The 16,047-nt window shown below is 43.4% G+C and overlaps 1 protein-coding gene across 1 annotated transcript in view; it reads left to right on the top strand.

Moving 5' to 3' along the window:
- LOC126999187 (alkylglycerol monooxygenase-like) overlaps window positions 1-7,586 on the top strand; it is a 30,082-nt gene extending 22,496 nt beyond the window's left edge. Inside the window, exons 2-9 of the mRNA XM_050861516.1 lie at window positions 11-144; window positions 240-391; window positions 1,831-1,930; window positions 2,017-2,210; window positions 2,415-2,566; window positions 2,669-2,803; window positions 5,823-5,936; window positions 6,950-7,586. Of these exons, the coding sequence (XP_050717473.1) occupies window positions 11-144; window positions 240-391; window positions 1,831-1,930; window positions 2,017-2,210; window positions 2,415-2,566; window positions 2,669-2,803; window positions 5,823-5,936; window positions 6,950-7,249 (1,281 nt within the window). The 3' untranslated portion in view covers window positions 7,250-7,586. The remainder of the gene's footprint in view (window positions 1-10; window positions 145-239; window positions 392-1,830; window positions 1,931-2,016; window positions 2,211-2,414; window positions 2,567-2,668; window positions 2,804-5,822; window positions 5,937-6,949) is intronic.
- The last annotated feature ends 8,461 nt before the right edge of the window (window positions 7,587-16,047 follow it).

Genomic DNA, 16,047 nt, shown 5'->3' with positions numbered 1-16,047 from the left:
TTTATCACAGGTTTTGTTTCTGATCCTCGTCACTGTGCCTCTGGAGGGATTACACGTCCATCTACGTGGAAACGGGAAACAATGGAGACTCAGTGTTGCTATGAACAACATGCTCGTTGGGGCCTTTACAATAGCATGGAACCTGTAAGTCATCAGCTCTAGTTTAGCTTTGCAAAGGAAAGAATGACATAGGAAAATGAGATGCTGTTCAGAGCTAATGGAAAATTTTACCATTACAGCTTCTTCCTTCGTGGCCTGGAGCTCCTGGTTTACATCTGGTGCTACAATAACATTCGTATCGCCCACTTACCCTGGAATAGCTTCTACACCTATGTCATCGCTGTGATAGGCGTGGACTTCTGCACGTATTGGTGGCATAGGCTAAGCCATGGTAAAATTAAATTTGTTGATTTTAGGATACCTTCATCATTTGACATTACTTGTTGACTGCAGGACAAAGGCCTTTCCTAACAGTCCACCTCGATGCCACACTTTTTTGTTCAAAGCTAGTCCACACAGTGGCAGGGGTGTGTCCTGGTGTCGTCCCCAGCCGGTGTAAAGGTGACCACTCTGTGCACTGGATGGGCACGGGAAGCAAGGTTTAGGCAAGGGGAGGGACTGAGGTGTTAACCACTATCGTTCCCAGCCAATTCAATGTTGCCATGTAGGTGTTGGGCGGAGGCTGCAGAATAAACTCACAGTACACCTCAACTTGCAGACCACGTGGATGACTGCTTGCCTGTTCAAGAACCAAGATTCTGTTCGGAAACCGTTGCGTTTATTGTTCGGATAACATATTCGGGAACCGATTTGTTCGGACTTTATATATTTTCCTCTTTGAGTGCTTCTTAGCATGCTCCCAGGACTCTCATTGCAGTTTTTCTCTGGAGGTTGTAAACCCGTGGGCACTTTGTAGGGCCACAGCCTAAAACTTGAGGTTCTCAAGTTCACACTTGGGGTAAAATTTCGAGTCAAATCCATTGATTTCTGGTGTTCTAGTCTATTTGGTTATTGCAAACCCGTACTTGGTGGTATGCTGGCTAATCTCAGGCAACACGTGGTCTAGAATTACTTCAAGCCGGGAAAAAGGCACCATTGTGTAAAAAAAAATAAAAACATATATATATATATATATATATATATATATATATATATATATATATATATATATATATATATATATATATATATATATATATATATATATATATTCGAGAAACTGTATTAACACTGAACAAAATCTCGTAAAGAACGCCACTAAGTGCCGGGATCGGACCCGAGGCTTTTGATCAAGTTCGATCCCAGACACTTAGTGTCGTTCATTACGGGATTTTTTCCACTGTTATTACAGTTTCTCGAGTGCACATGACTCAACTTTTCCGTGGTGATAAAGTGTCTTGTCATCTTTGACTGTGCTGAACACGACTTTTCTAGCTAATATATACTGTGATCATATCGATGCAAGGTCTTGTGCTGGATGAATAATCTTACACATGTTCGTGTTGAATCAGCTTTCTACTGAGCAGTAGAAATAATATTAGTGCAGTAGAAGTAGTAGTAGTAGTAGTAGTAGTAGTAGTCGTAGTAGTCGTAGTAGTAGTAGTAGTAGTAGTAGTAGTAGAAGTAGTAGTAGTAGTAGTAGTAGTAGTAGTAGAAGTAGTAGTAGTAGTAGTAGTAGTAGTAGTAGTAGTAGAACAAGAAGTAGTAGTTGTAGTTTTCGTTAAATATATATTTAGTTTTACAACTCTCCTTCGAAGGATTTGATGATGTCTTTCTAGTTTCTATAAATGTAGTACGAATGTTAATGATGTTAGTTACTTTATTCTGCAGAAGTTGCTTTTCTCTGGGCGGCACACTCTACGCATCACAGCGGGGAGGATTACAACCTCTCCTGCGGCGCTCGTATTTCAGCCCTTGTAAGACTTACAAAGTAAGAGAATCAGCAGCTGCTTAATATGACATTTTATATTAATATTTGACATTTTCCAGACACTCAAAATGTTGTTGCCTCAAAAGGTGGATGTACTTTGTCCCCTTGGGAATGCTGGGGGTCCCTCCCTCCATCTTCGCGATGCATGTGCAGCTGAACTTTGCGTGCGCATTGTGGAGTCACAGTTTGATGACTCCCAATATATCCAAGATCATCCCAGGACTGGGGCAACTCATTGAGTTCATCATGGTGACTCCGAGCAATCACAGAGTCCACCACGGTAAAGTCTCCTTTAATATGGGATTTTGATTGATTTCTTGATCATATGTTTAAAATGAACTTACTGCACCCATCATTATGAGACAGATGTAAATAAACGTCTTTTTCTTTTTTTGAGTTTATGAATATTCAGATATTTCATTTTTTTTCAAGTGAGGGGTTAAAAAAATATTGTGTGAATATTGACTATACTCCCACTTTGTAGGTGTGAACAAATACGCTTTGGACAAAAACTATGGCATGCTTTTCATCGTCTGGGATCGGATGTTTGGTACATTTACCGAGGAGCGCGAGGACGAGCCCATCGTCTACGGCACTGTGTCTCAGATGGACACCTTTCATACACTCGGCATTCAGGTTATAAAATGTTTTTACCATCTCACTGTTTTCTTTTAAGATACATGTTTATGATGTTGACAGATGTATGAACTTGTTCTTAGATTTCTATATTTCCATCAGCTAAAGCCTTATCAGCAACTGTATCAAAAGATGAAAGCAATGAAAACTGGCGGTGACAGATTGCGGACTCTGTTCTACGGACCTGGCTGGTCTCCAGGCAAGCCTCGCCTTGGGGCGGAAGAAGACATCCCTGACGTAAGACTTTGTGATGATATTCATGAATACTGTGCACTTTTTCACAAGCTATCAGCCAGCAGTGTCTCAAAAATGCAACTTTTTTTTTATCAAAATATCAGACTTCTGAATCTGATACTCTGCATTATTGACATTCCAGGTCCATAGTACATTGAACTGTCGATATGAAATTGGTTAGGTACTTACAGTACATAAAGCTGAATTGAAAGTTATACTACCTCAATCACAGCATCGGACCCCTAAAACTTGCTGGTTATGTTCCTATGTTTTCAATTGCATAGTTTATTTTAGGCTTTTACCTAATGATACTTTCACATCTGCCAGCAGGGCATCCACGCCTCCACTGGGATTTCCTTTGGTCCAGTCTCCATGTTGTTTTTCATTCTTTTAAGTGCCCTCTCCACTTCTGCTTTCTCTTCAATTCTCGTGAGACCTGGGTATGGTATAGAAAGATAGATAGATATGTAGATTGATAAATAGACATAGATATACCTTTTTCCTCTTCGTCAGCTCTATTAAACCCGTCTTTATACGAGGTCGCTGTTCTTGATGAGCCGCCTCCACCTGACTCTATCGCCTTTCATGTTGGTATCCAGGTCCTGCTCACCCGTACTTCCTTAGCCAGTACTTTCTTCTCGTCACTTTCTCCATGTCGCCCCATGACGTGCCCGTACCATCTATGTCTTGCCTCGTGCGTCTTCTTTTAAACCACCACCACCATCACTGTTCCTCTGATCCTTGCATTGCTGATTCTGTCCTCTCTTGTCAAGCCGCACATCCAGCGCAACATCCTCATTTTTGCTGCCTCCACCCACCTCTCGTTTACTTTCTCCACAGGTACTGCTTCAGCCCCGTACGTTATCACTGGTCTTACCACCGTTTTGTACACCTTCCCCTTTAATTTCACTGGCATTTTCCTGTAGCACATTATTCGTGATGCGTCTCTCCAACTTCTCCATCCCGCTTAGATTCTTCCAGTTATTCCCTATCTTCACTACCGTCTGCTGATATGGCTGATCCCAGGTATTGAAATGCATTCACCTTCCTCAGCTCTTCACCATCCAACTTGATACTTTCATGTCTATCCTGCTCTTGTTCTGCACACATCATTTATTGTATCTTTGTTCTGAATCTTTGTTCTACTTATTTTCATTCCTCTACCCTTTAGTGCTAATCTCCACTCGTCATGTCTGCGCTCTATCCCTTCTTTTGATTCACTCATCAAAACATTATCAGTGGCATACATTAAGGGCGGCGGTGGCTGAGTGGTTAGCGTGCTGTCCCCGCGTTCGCCGAGTCCTAGACGAAGCGGGTTCGAATCCACTGCTATCACCTGGGATTTTTCAGTAACCGCCGAGTGCCCTAAGACTACCCACATGCTGTCCTGAAGACCACTCATCAACCCGGACTCTAGAAGAATTGCCAAAGTGAATCAAGAATGAGATCCACGGGGCAGCATGGACCAAGAATAGATGGTGCCACTATAAACACTTGCCAGAGCCATGACGGGCTGGGGCCGACAACCAGGCGCTATAGGCCAGACCGTAAAGAAAAATCATGTCCCACAGTGCCCCCTGTCTTAAAGCCTCTGTCTACACGTTACATACAATGTTGAAAAGGAAGGGGCTCAGCGCAGTGCCCTGATGTAGCCTAACATTCACTCCAAAAATGTCCTCCATACCTATTCCATCTCTCACTCGCGTCTTGACACTTCTGTACATTTCTTTGACCAATCTTACTTACTTTTCAGGTACCCTCCTCTCTCTCAAACACCTCCACAATTCCTGCCTCGCGGTATTCTGTCATAGTCCTTCTCTAGATCTACAAATACCATATGTAGTTCTTACTGTTTTTCTCTGTACCTTTCTATCATTGGCTCAATATGAATATTGGGTTCATTGTTCCTTGACCAGGCATGAAGCTAAACTGACCTCTGGACACCTCCACCTTCATCCTCAATCTCTCTTCCAGTATCCTTTCCCAGGCTTTCATTATGTGAAATAATAGTTTAATTCCACGATAACTCCTGCAATCTTGTACATCTCCTTTCTTTCTCCTTAAAGATGGGTACCAGGACACTCTCCCTCCATTCATCTGTCATCTGTCCCTGCTCCTCTATCTTACACATAAGGTTCCACAACAAATCCACTCCCACATGACCCGGGGCCCTCCACGCCTCCACTGGGATTTCATTAATTTTGGTCCAGTCTCCTTATTATATTTCATTTTTAAGTGCCCACTCCACTTCTACTCACTCTACACTGCTCGTGAGACCTGGGTATAGTATTCCATCGTCCTGATGCTTCCGTCGGTTTTCCTCATTCAAAAGGCTTTTGAGGTACTCCTTCCGTCTCTCTTTTGTCTTCCTCTCGTAAGTTAGTGCCACACCATTTGTATCCTTCGTCTGCTTCATATGATTCCTGTATTTTTTCTTCTCTCCTTCAGGTGTTTTCAGCTTTCCTTGCCAACTTCTTTGCACTCCTGTACTCTATCTTATCCTCCTTTGCTCACTTCTTTTCTTTGTCTCCTTTTTCCTTTTCAGTGCATTCTTAGCGTTTACTCTTCACCACCATTCTGTTCTACTCGTGCGTGGCTTTCCAGATGTTTCTCAGAATACTTATCCGACCATTCCTCTCTCTGACTGCAGTCTCCTTCCACCCAGCTTGTATTCTCACTATGTCTATATTCACTCTATCAAGCACCTTGGTCTCTTCCCTTCCTGCATTAGTGTCGTGCATCTGATCCTCTTTTCATACCCCGTCTTTCTTTTTCTAGGTCTTTTTAACCACACATCCATCACTAGCAACCGGTGTTGTGGTGCTACGTGGTCACCTGGTGTAACCTTGCAGTCTTTCATCTCTACCAACTTTGATCCTCTATGTATAAGATGACCTATTTGGGTGGACTTACCTCCATTTTCATATGTGATCATATGCTCTTCTCTCTTATAAAAAGAAAGTATTAACTATTGCTAGGTGAGCCCAATGCTGATTACTCATGCCTGTTACTTTCTTTTAAGATTGTGAGAAGGGAACAACTGGAGCAGTCCTTGCCGTTTTGGCTTAACTTGTACCTGGCATTTCAAACAGCTGTCGTTGTTTTTCTTGTGAAGGATATGGGAGTAAGAGTTGAGGTAAGTCATAATATCAGTAATAGTTGTATAACTAATGAGTTCCCAATTTAAATAGTATGTCGTGAGTAGAGCAGCTGTTTGCTTACAAAGCAGGAAAGTTCCAATAAAAAAAAAGCTAGACGGTGGTACCATATCCTCCAAACTGTTTATGGTGTAGCTAGAAGAATTAAAAAAAAAATCTTTACTGGAGGAGTAAAGGATTTGAAATAGGAGACGAATACTTCAGTATATTTTTATTTGCAGATGAAAATGTTCTTATCAGCAAATTTTGTGGCAAATTGCTGCATATGATGAATGAACTACACATGACAAATCTATTAAATATGGTTTAAGATGAATATAAAGAGAAGAAAACAATGTTCAACAATAATGCTATAGTCAAATAAATGGTCGTCCAAGAGGAAGCTAGAAACCATAAATGTATATGCGTACTTTGAAATATAGATAGAAACATATCCCTCACCAGGATAAGAAATATAAAGACATATGAGATGATCAGGAGTGCATTTGGGAAGCTGAGTAATATACTGAGAGAGTCTCCACCTTTGTGCTAAAACGAAGGGTTTACAGTCAGTGCTTTCTTCCTGTCATGGCATACCGGTCAGGTTTGGACATTGACCAAGTCTCTGGGAAGGATATGAAGAAGTGCTGGAAAAGAGATGGAGAAATTGATGGTGAGGATCACTGTATTGGATGCGAAAAAAATGCGAATGGGGAGGAATGAAGAAATAAGTAGATAAGAAAATAAAATCAAGAAAAAGCAATGGACAGAATACATATGTAGGAGAGAGGAGAGCAGATGGACAAATGTGATGGACTGGGAAATTTAAAAAAGACTCAAAGGGATCATTTAGAAGATGATGTATTGAAATTAAGAAGTTTACGGAATATAACATTAGAATTGGGAACTAGAAGAGCAGAGCAAACTAATGAAAATAATTGGGAAAGGCAATATCCTAGAGAGGAATGATACATACATACATAATTATATACATGTATATTTTCTCTTTCAGACATTTGGTCTCTGGCTGTCATTTGTAAACTTCGGCATTATTTTATCTGCATGTATATCTCTGGGGGCTCTGCACGATTCCAATTATCACGCTGTTTGGCTGGAGCCTCTCCGTCTGATAATCTTCATGGTGGCCTCTCATCTCTATCCTATGTTGAGCAGTCATCTTATCACCACTTGGGTATCAGCAGTTTGTTTAGGCAGCCTCCTGTTTTGGCCATTGCTCAGGGATCACCTCCACTCCTTGCATGCCAGTTCTACCTCAGCTCAAAATGGGGTTGTGAGGAACAAAACAAAATGATCCAACTGTAGAATTTTGTACTCAAAAGAGGTGCAGAGGTGGAGGTAGAAGCGAGGATACCAGCTGGGATAATATAAAAGAAGGCCTGGGGATGATGTGTGGAGGAAGACAAGAGAAGGATGAACATCAGGGAGGAGACAACCTCCACTACTCACACAGCAACGGTTCTGCAAATCTGAGCAAGTTCAAGAGGCACAAATGTCATCTTTCTGCAGCATCTGAAATTATGACATCCAAAACATTTTTGATAAGGAACTGTTCCCCTAATGAAATGATATGTATGTACCCTTGGGCATGTATGCTTCACCATATAAAGTGTCCATTATTTTGAGAACAAGTTTTTAATTGATTTTTCCATTGAACATTCTTCTTCTTCTACACACACACACACACACACACACACACACACACACACACACACAGCAGCAGCAGCAGCAGCGGCCGTAAACAGACGCACCAAAACAGCTCCTAATTACATTCATCGTTATGTCAAAGTTTACGGCTTTCCAGTCATCTAGCAACTAATATATGTTGCCTGAAAGCCTTGACCTCACTACAAGGGATTGCAGTGGCAAGAGAGAACTGCTACTTTGCACAGTAAGGTAAACAACATGATTGGTGTGTGCAGAGGCTAGCAGACGACAGGACATAAACAAGCATACCATTACCACCATGGCTTTCTCTCACTCTCTGAACATTGAAGGAATTGTCAAGGGGAATGTGGAGCAGGGGTTACGTGACATTTCTATATATATAAAAGGGAGATAAACTAGAGAAGTAAGTGAAATGCCGAAGGAAATAGCAGCTGTGCTTGTGCCAGAGCTAACTAAGGTCATTACAGTGGCCTTGTGCTTTTAAGAGCTCTCTGGTGAGTTAACAAAAATACTTGGCATGTCACAAAAACAAACCTTACTAAACATATATGAGTGTGGCACGTTGGAGCAATAGCATCGTTAAGATAACTTGTGTATTTATGACCTGGAATGACGGAGGCTTCATGAAGGGAAGGGGATGTGTGGATCATATATTTTCCCTCAGGATGGTAGTCGAAAAAATATCAGCAAAAGTAAAAAAAACTATACGCTGCCTTCCTGGATCTAGAGAAAGCTTATGGCAGAGTCGATTGGTTGGCATTGTGGGACGTCTTAAAGATATGTGGTGTGGGAGGAAAACTGTTTAATGCAATGAAGTCTTTCTATGAGGATTCGTCTGCATGTGTCAAAATTAGTAGAGAAACAAGTGAACATTTTAAGATAAAAGTGGGCTTGAGGCAGGGGTGTGTCATATCACCGTGGTTGTTCAATATTTATATGGATGGTGTTATGAGAAAAATGAAGGGAAACATTGGGGAAGCTGGAGTAAAAATGTACGCTGAGGGAAGGAAGTGGGTGCTGAATTCAATCCTGTTTGCTGATGACAGTGCTCATTGCAGAAAATGAAAGTGACTTACAAAATTTGGTCAGTGTTTTTGATAGTGTATGTAAAAGGAGAAAGCTGAAAGTAAATGTCAACAAAAGTAAAGTGATGGTTTGTGAGCGGAGTAGAAGTGAGGTTGTGGTTTTTGTATGCCCATATAGAGTAGGAATTGAATGTGAAAAAGAATGCAAAATAATTTTGAATGGTGAAGAAATGGAGGAGGTTAATGAGTTTAAGTACCTTGGATCAGTTATGTGTGAGCATGGTGGTGCATAAGGAGAGACAAGAGAACGGGCATTGCAAGGAAGAAAGGTTGTAGGGTCTTTGGGACGTATCATGAATGGCAGAAGTGTGAGCATGGAGGTAAAGAGGGATTTGAGAAATACAATAATAATACTAACCCTCACATATGCAAGTGAAACGTGGGCCTGGAATGAAAGTCAGAGGTCTAGAGTGCAGGCAGTGGAAATGAGTTATTTGAGGAGTGGATGTGGTGTGAGTAGAATGGATGGAGTGAGTAATGAAAGTGTGTATGAGCGTTTTGGAATGAGTCACAGGGGTGAAGGGAAGGAAGTGGAGTGGTGGAAGAAGTGAGACGACAGACTTTAAAGTGGTTTGGTCACATGGAGCGAATGGAGGAGAGTAAGATGACCAGGAGGGTGTATGTGAGTGAGATAGAGGGAGGGGATGTTAGAGGACGACCTCCAGTGAAATGGAGAGATAAGTGCAAGATTATGTTAGGGAGAGGGGTGAAAGATCCTTGAAAAACTTTGAGCAGGCAAGGAGGGAGTGTCTGGATAGAGAAAGATAGAGCTCCTAGGAGCAGGCGTCAAAGATGAATGAATGAATGAATGACGTGTCTGAGGGGGTGGTAGGGGCTAAAGTCATCAAGCTGGCGGTAGACATCGTGGTGACTCTGGTGCCTGACAATATCACTGTTGCTCATAGACTGGGTAAGCTTCAAGGAAAGAGCAGTCCTGATATTGTGAGGAAGAAAATAAATAAAAGAGCGGAACTGAAAGACAAACAGAGGAAAATATGTACAAATGATGACCTAACACCTATGCGGTTGCCATGCTGAAGGTTGGTAAGGATCAGACCAGTATAAAAATTGCTTCCTCTAGAGATGGAAAAATCCGGGTGTGGCTTACAGGTAAAGAGAGGACAATAGACATTCATAGACCAGATGATATATACAAGATAAGCATAACAAATCCAGACTGCAAAAGGCTGAAACTAGACCATCTAAGAAATGATAGTTCATGGGAAAAAAATGGAGCACAGTTAGATGCCCCTCTGGTGATTTCTTCTGATCATGACACTAATGATATTATTACAAAGTTGTCTTTACTAGATATAAATGATATTAAAGGTAAACTAACATCTGAATTTTGTGACTTAGTAGGATGTATGATGTTATTTGTATGAGCGAAACAAAATGTGATAATGCTGATATGTATAATGTAATTACATGGATGGAAGGTATAAGTTTTGATATTGTACATGGAAATAGGCATGCGATCAGTAGATGCAATTCAGGTGGCTATGTAATTGCTGTTCATAGGATGGTGAGCAGGACGCACTAACTCTGACCCGGAAGTTCCGTTCTCCAAGAAATTTTTCAATTAACTTTGGCATCCGTCCACGGAGACCAAAGTCATGAAGCTGCTTTAGTATCCCATATCTCCATGTCGTGTCGTCAGCCTTCCCGAGGTAAAAAAAAAAAGATGCACACCATGTGTTGTCTGTCTGTAAACGAGAGGCAAATAGCTGACTTGAGATGTACGAGGGCGTCTACTGTTGATCTCATCCTCCGAAATCCTGACTAGTAAGGAGACAGGTGGCCATTGCTCTCTAGATGGTGTACCAGGCGAAAGTATACCATCTCCAGGAGTTTGCATAGGCAGGATGTTAGAGCAATGGGTCGGTAGTGTAAGGGCTGTGAACCATCCTTCCCAGGTTTCCGGATGGGAAGTACACTGGCTTTGCGCCATTCACTTGGTATAATGCCTGTGTGCAAAACTGTTGTATATTTGGAGCAACAGGGTCATGGTGTGTGAGGGCAACTACGACCTGGGAGGCGAACGACCTGCACACGCTCGATGCTCGTCCGCATGAAGCCGTTCGACGCCTTGGATGAACAAACCACCGAGGCCTCTTAACCCACTTTCGGACACGACTTGGTGGGTGGCCAGCGCATTCCTCGCCAGACAGAAACTGAGTCTCATCCTGACCACTTGCTTCAACACCGGCTCCAGCTCTGCTCTTACTCGTTGTTGTTTTTTTAGAACCGTGGGCTTGTTCTGGGTGCCCTTACCTCTCCCCTCTCCACGCCCTGACTGCCGTTACTGCCGTGACCTTGAGGCCCTTTCTCCTGTGCCTCCCTCGTTCACCACGTCTACTACACTTAAATGGCGAAGCTGTGCTGCCTCGTCACTGCCAGACCGAGGACGGGAGGCAAGAAGGAAGAAGCTGTGCGAAGGTTCATCGGTGGGACCGGCGTGCTGAAGCTTTACCGTTGAAGACTTCCAGTTTTTTAGGTTGTTTGGAGTTGTTTACTTGCTATAAAGTAAATTGGTGTCTAACTATTTCTCTTGTCTTGTGTTCATACCACTCGCTTGCAGTACCCAACTTGGAACCTTGACATGGTGGTAGGATTAATGTGTCGGAGCATGGCATATGGAATATTATCGGGGCCCGGCGAGGTGTCGTTGCAGCGGGAAAGAGCTGATTGTAGTTCCCACATGAAGAAGGGAACGTTGTATTTATCGAAATTTAGATGAAAAGTCTAGCTGGCCTTTCTCCTCGTCTTTCAAGTGCCGGGGTCTCTCCTCGTCTTTCAAGTGCCGGCGTCCTTCGGAAGGTCTAGAGTGCCGGTGAGACACAACACCAAATGCCCTGGCTATGACGTCGGCGAATTCGGAGCTCGCTGATATGTTATTGTTGATTTTCAATGCAGGTGGTGGGCTTGAAAACTTTCCTGCTATTTTGTGTACCCTCTTCCACACATGTCATCTGCGTCTGTGAATTAACTATGGATACATAACTGGCAAATGAGGATCGGTGTGCTTCTTTCAGTGTCCAGCGTGCCTGTGTTTACATGGATTTACACAGAAAATCAGACCACACAGACCCCATGGTCCAGACTAGGTGGTCTGTACTTAAACCTAGGTGATTCTACGTTAATCAGAAGGCTCCAAAACGTTGCATTTCTACTCTAGTTAATATTAAGTTCAAGGGAGTGACGGTCGAGCTTGTTTTTAAAGGAGTCAATTGTGTTACACTGGACCACTGACGGTGGGAGCTTATTCCATTATCGCACTACAACGTTGGTGAAGAAAAATTTGGTGCAGTCTGAATTTACTTGTCTACATTTGAGTGTTATGCCATTGTTCCTCGTTCGCAAAGTGTCATCGATCATAAACAATTTTGTTCTGTCTACATTCGTGAAACCATTAAGTATTTTAAAACATTCGATCAGTTTTCCTCGGAGGCGACGTTTCTCAAGAGAGAACATGTTAAGGGTGAAAAGCCTTTCTTCGTAGTATTTGTTGCGCAAGGAAGGGATCATTTTTGTTGCCCGACGCTGAACACCTTCTAATTCAGCAATGTCCTTTGCATGATGGGGAGACCAAAACTGTTACGCATATTCCAAGTCGGGTCTGACTAAACTATTGTATAGCGGAAGTATTATATCTTTATTCTTGAATAAAAAGTTTCTTTTAATGAAGTTCAACATTCTGTTCGCTTTATTTGCTGCATCGATGCATTGATGTGAGAATTTGAGGTTTGACGCGATTTTGACCCCCAGGTCCTAAACGCATTGAACGCTTGTGAGTTTAACGCCGCCCTTTTCGTAATCGAACTTCTTATTTCTTGTTCCAACTTGAAGGACCTGGCACTTATCTACGTTAAAGGGAATCTCCCATCTATCCGACCAAGCTGAAATTTTGTGCAAATCCTCTTGGAGGCTTTGCCTGTCTTCGTCAGTGAGAACCGAGTTACCAATCTTTGTGTCGTCTGCAAATTTACTAATGCGATTATTGAGTCCAACATCAACATCGTTAATGTAAATAATGAAGAGCACTGGGCCAAGAACCGAGCCCTGAGGACGCCACTAGTGACCGGTGCCCACTCTTGAGTTAAATCCGTCAATCACAACTCTTTGTTGTCTGTTGCTCAACCAATTCGCGATCCATTGGCTTACTTGACCGTCAATACCTATTTGCCTTAATTTATAAAGTAATTTATGATGTGGGACTTTATCAAACGCTTTCTGGAAATCAAGATAGACTACGTCCAATGATTTGGTTACGTCATAAACTGAGAAGAGGTCGTTATAAAAGGTCAATAGGTTTGATAGGCAGGATCTTTTGTTACGGAAGCCATGTTGTGAATCCCCAATTAATGAGTGGCTTTCGAGGTAACTTACAATTTTGTCTCTAATTATGCTCTCAAATAGCTTACCTACAATTGAGGTTAGACTAATGGGTCTGTAATTACCTGGTATTTTTTTGTCTCCTTTCTTAAAAATCGGTGTCACGTTAGCCTTTTTCCAATCCGAAGGGACGATGCCTTGTCGCAAGGACATATTGAATACGGTTGTGAGGGAGGAGAGTATTTCGCTCTTTGTTTCTTTAAGCAGTATAGGATATACTTTGTCGGGTCCGGGACTTTTATTTGTTTTAAGTGAATGGAGAGCTTTAAGGACTTCATCGGTTGTTATTTCAAAATTAAGCAATGCATGCTCGAGATTTACATTAGTGCTGGTGTTGGTGGTAGTGGGAGGAAGGCTGTTAGTATTAAACACCTAGGAAATGAAATTGTTTAAGAAGTTTGCAATGTGTTGGCTGTCAGTCACTAGTGCACCGTCGCTGTTTGTTAAAGGTCCAATTCCACTTTTGATCGCCTTTCTGTTGTTTATGTAACTGAAAAAGGATTTCGGATTATTTTTACAGTTGGCTGCAATATTTTCTTCATATCTACGCTTTGCCTGACATACTGACATACTACTCTTTTTACTCGTCGGCTGGCATCATGATAAAGTCTAATGTAGAAATTGTCCCAGGCGTTGAAGAACTCAACGTCAAGCTCTCTGCAAAGAGTCTGTAAGCGGTTGTTGAGGCTGAAGGCCTTGTTGAAGAAGTCGCTCTCCGCCCACGTCCGTGGAAGAACTCCTGAAATCAAAATGTTAGGGGATTTAGATTTATACTGCTGGATGGGCCTATGGTACTTGTCCAGCAGTTTCTCAGACCGGGTCGTGGTGACGTCGTTCGTACCTGTGTGAATAACAAACAGTGAATCATTAGTAGCCTGGGGGGAGATCCCCTCAAGAACAGCAGTTACATCGTCGATCCCAGCACCAGGATAGCAATAGTTCCGTCTTCGACGAGGAACGACCTGCTGGCGAATCATGGAGTCACCTACCAGGAAGGTGCTCTCCTGCTCGTCATCCTCCTCCAGAATGGCAAACCTGTTGGAGCAATGAACAGGATAAATTGCTTGTCTGGCTGGTTTGGCTCCTCCATTCACGACGGTGAAGCCATCATGGGCAGTGCCACTAGCTTCCTCCCGCTGCGTGGTGTTGTCCGCCGGTGTCGACGGTACCGCTGAGGGCAAGGGGGCGGTTGGAGATGGGTTTGGCACCACAGCAACGTTAACCTGGATGAATTCCTGCAAGGAGGCAACAGTGCGAGAAAGCTCTATTATTTTATTCTGACCTGCTTCCATCTTCTCTTCTTGCTCCTGCAGTCTTGTCTCGAGATGCTGCCTGGAGAGACACAGTCCACAGAGAACAGAACGCCCTGTAAAAAAGTGAGCCGAGAAGCTACCGTTACAAGTACTGCACCTCTTAGGCACCATCTTAGCTGAAAGTGATTAATGATTGCCTGAAATGAAAAAGATAAAAACACAAAGTGAAGGGGATTAGGAAAGGAAGTGAGGTGAGTGAGAGGGGGTTTAGGAAAGGAGGTAAGGTGAGTGAGAGGAGGAGTAGGAAGGGAGGTGGGGTGAGTGAAGAGGGGGAAAGAGAGGAGGTGAGGTGAGGTGAGTGAGAGGAGGGTTTGGAAAGAGGTGAGGTGAGGTGGGTGAAGGGGTGGGTAAAAAGGATGTGAAGTGAGGTGAGCGATGGGGGGGCTTAGGTCAATATGTGGAGGGGAGGTAAGGGAAAGGGGAGGTAGGAAGGATTAATCCTCTAGGGGATTTAAAGAGAGTGCAGTGAGGAGGAGCAGAAAGGAGGTGAGGTGAGGTGAGGTAATCGAGAGGGGGGGGGGGGGCTTAGGTCAATATGTGGAGGTGAGGTGAGGGGGGGGGGTAGGAAGGGTTAATCCTCAAGGGATTTAAAGAGAGTGTAGTGAGGAGGAGCAGATTGAATCGTCAGGGGAACTCAAAGGGTGAAGTGTCGGCAAGCACAACGCAAAAACATTCGGAGACAACACGAGAAACACGAAAAACACACGAGAAACTCACGCATAAACACCCAACACACCCAAATCACACGCGAAAACACTCAGGAACACAACAGCACACTCGAAACACACGAGAAACACTCAGAAACTCAAGCATAAGCACAAGATTCAACACCCCCAAGTCACTCGCAAAAACACCGGAAACACAACAACACACTCGAAACACTCTGAAACCCACGCAGAAACACTCTAAAACACAGCCAAATCACACGCAAAAACACACAACAACACACTCGAAACACACGTAGGGAAATCAGAGGCAACACGCAAGCAAGGCTGTGTACGATCGCAGCGTGGATCTCACTTTCGCTTCTCAGGAGAGGAGAGCGGCTTGACCTCTCTGAGTGAGGGCAGGGCACTGAGTGCTTTCGTGCTTTTGTGCTTTATTGTAGGCGATATGGTTTGAATTTGTCCTATGCCTCTTGTAACTATTTTTTTTACATGTGGCCCATAGCGCCGGTAGGCTAATCCATAGGGGCCTGATGGTCGGCCCGAGCCCGTCATGGCGCAGGCAGTTGTTTATAGTGGCGCCATTATCATTAGCTCATGCTGCCCCCCGGAACTCATTCTGCGCTGTACAGCTTCCTCTAGAGTGTGATTGATAGTTGGTCTTCAGGACAGCATGTGGATAGTCTTAGGCAACTCGGCGGTGACTAAAAAATCCCAGGTGGTTAGCGGCGGGTTCTAACCCACATCATGGACAACGCGCCGAATGCGGGGCCGGCACGCTAACCACTCAGCCACGGCCCGGCGACGGCAAGCCACTGCCTGCTTGCACTCCTCAGAGCACCATGGCACAGGCCAACGTAATGTATTTCCTGTTGTCTGTTGGATTGAAAATTCTCCCGCCCGGTGAATATGCGCAGTAAAAAAGGTAACTGCATCCTCAGTTGTCTCAAAGTCAACGATTGTTCT

This window comes from Eriocheir sinensis, chromosome 16 (genome assembly GCF_024679095.1).
Source record: "Eriocheir sinensis breed Jianghai 21 chromosome 16, ASM2467909v1, whole genome shotgun sequence".
Taxonomy (NCBI): domain Eukaryota; kingdom Metazoa; phylum Arthropoda; class Malacostraca; order Decapoda; family Varunidae; genus Eriocheir; species Eriocheir sinensis.
Note: the sequence above shows the minus strand (reverse complement) of the source record. Positions and strands in the feature narration are given on the sequence as shown.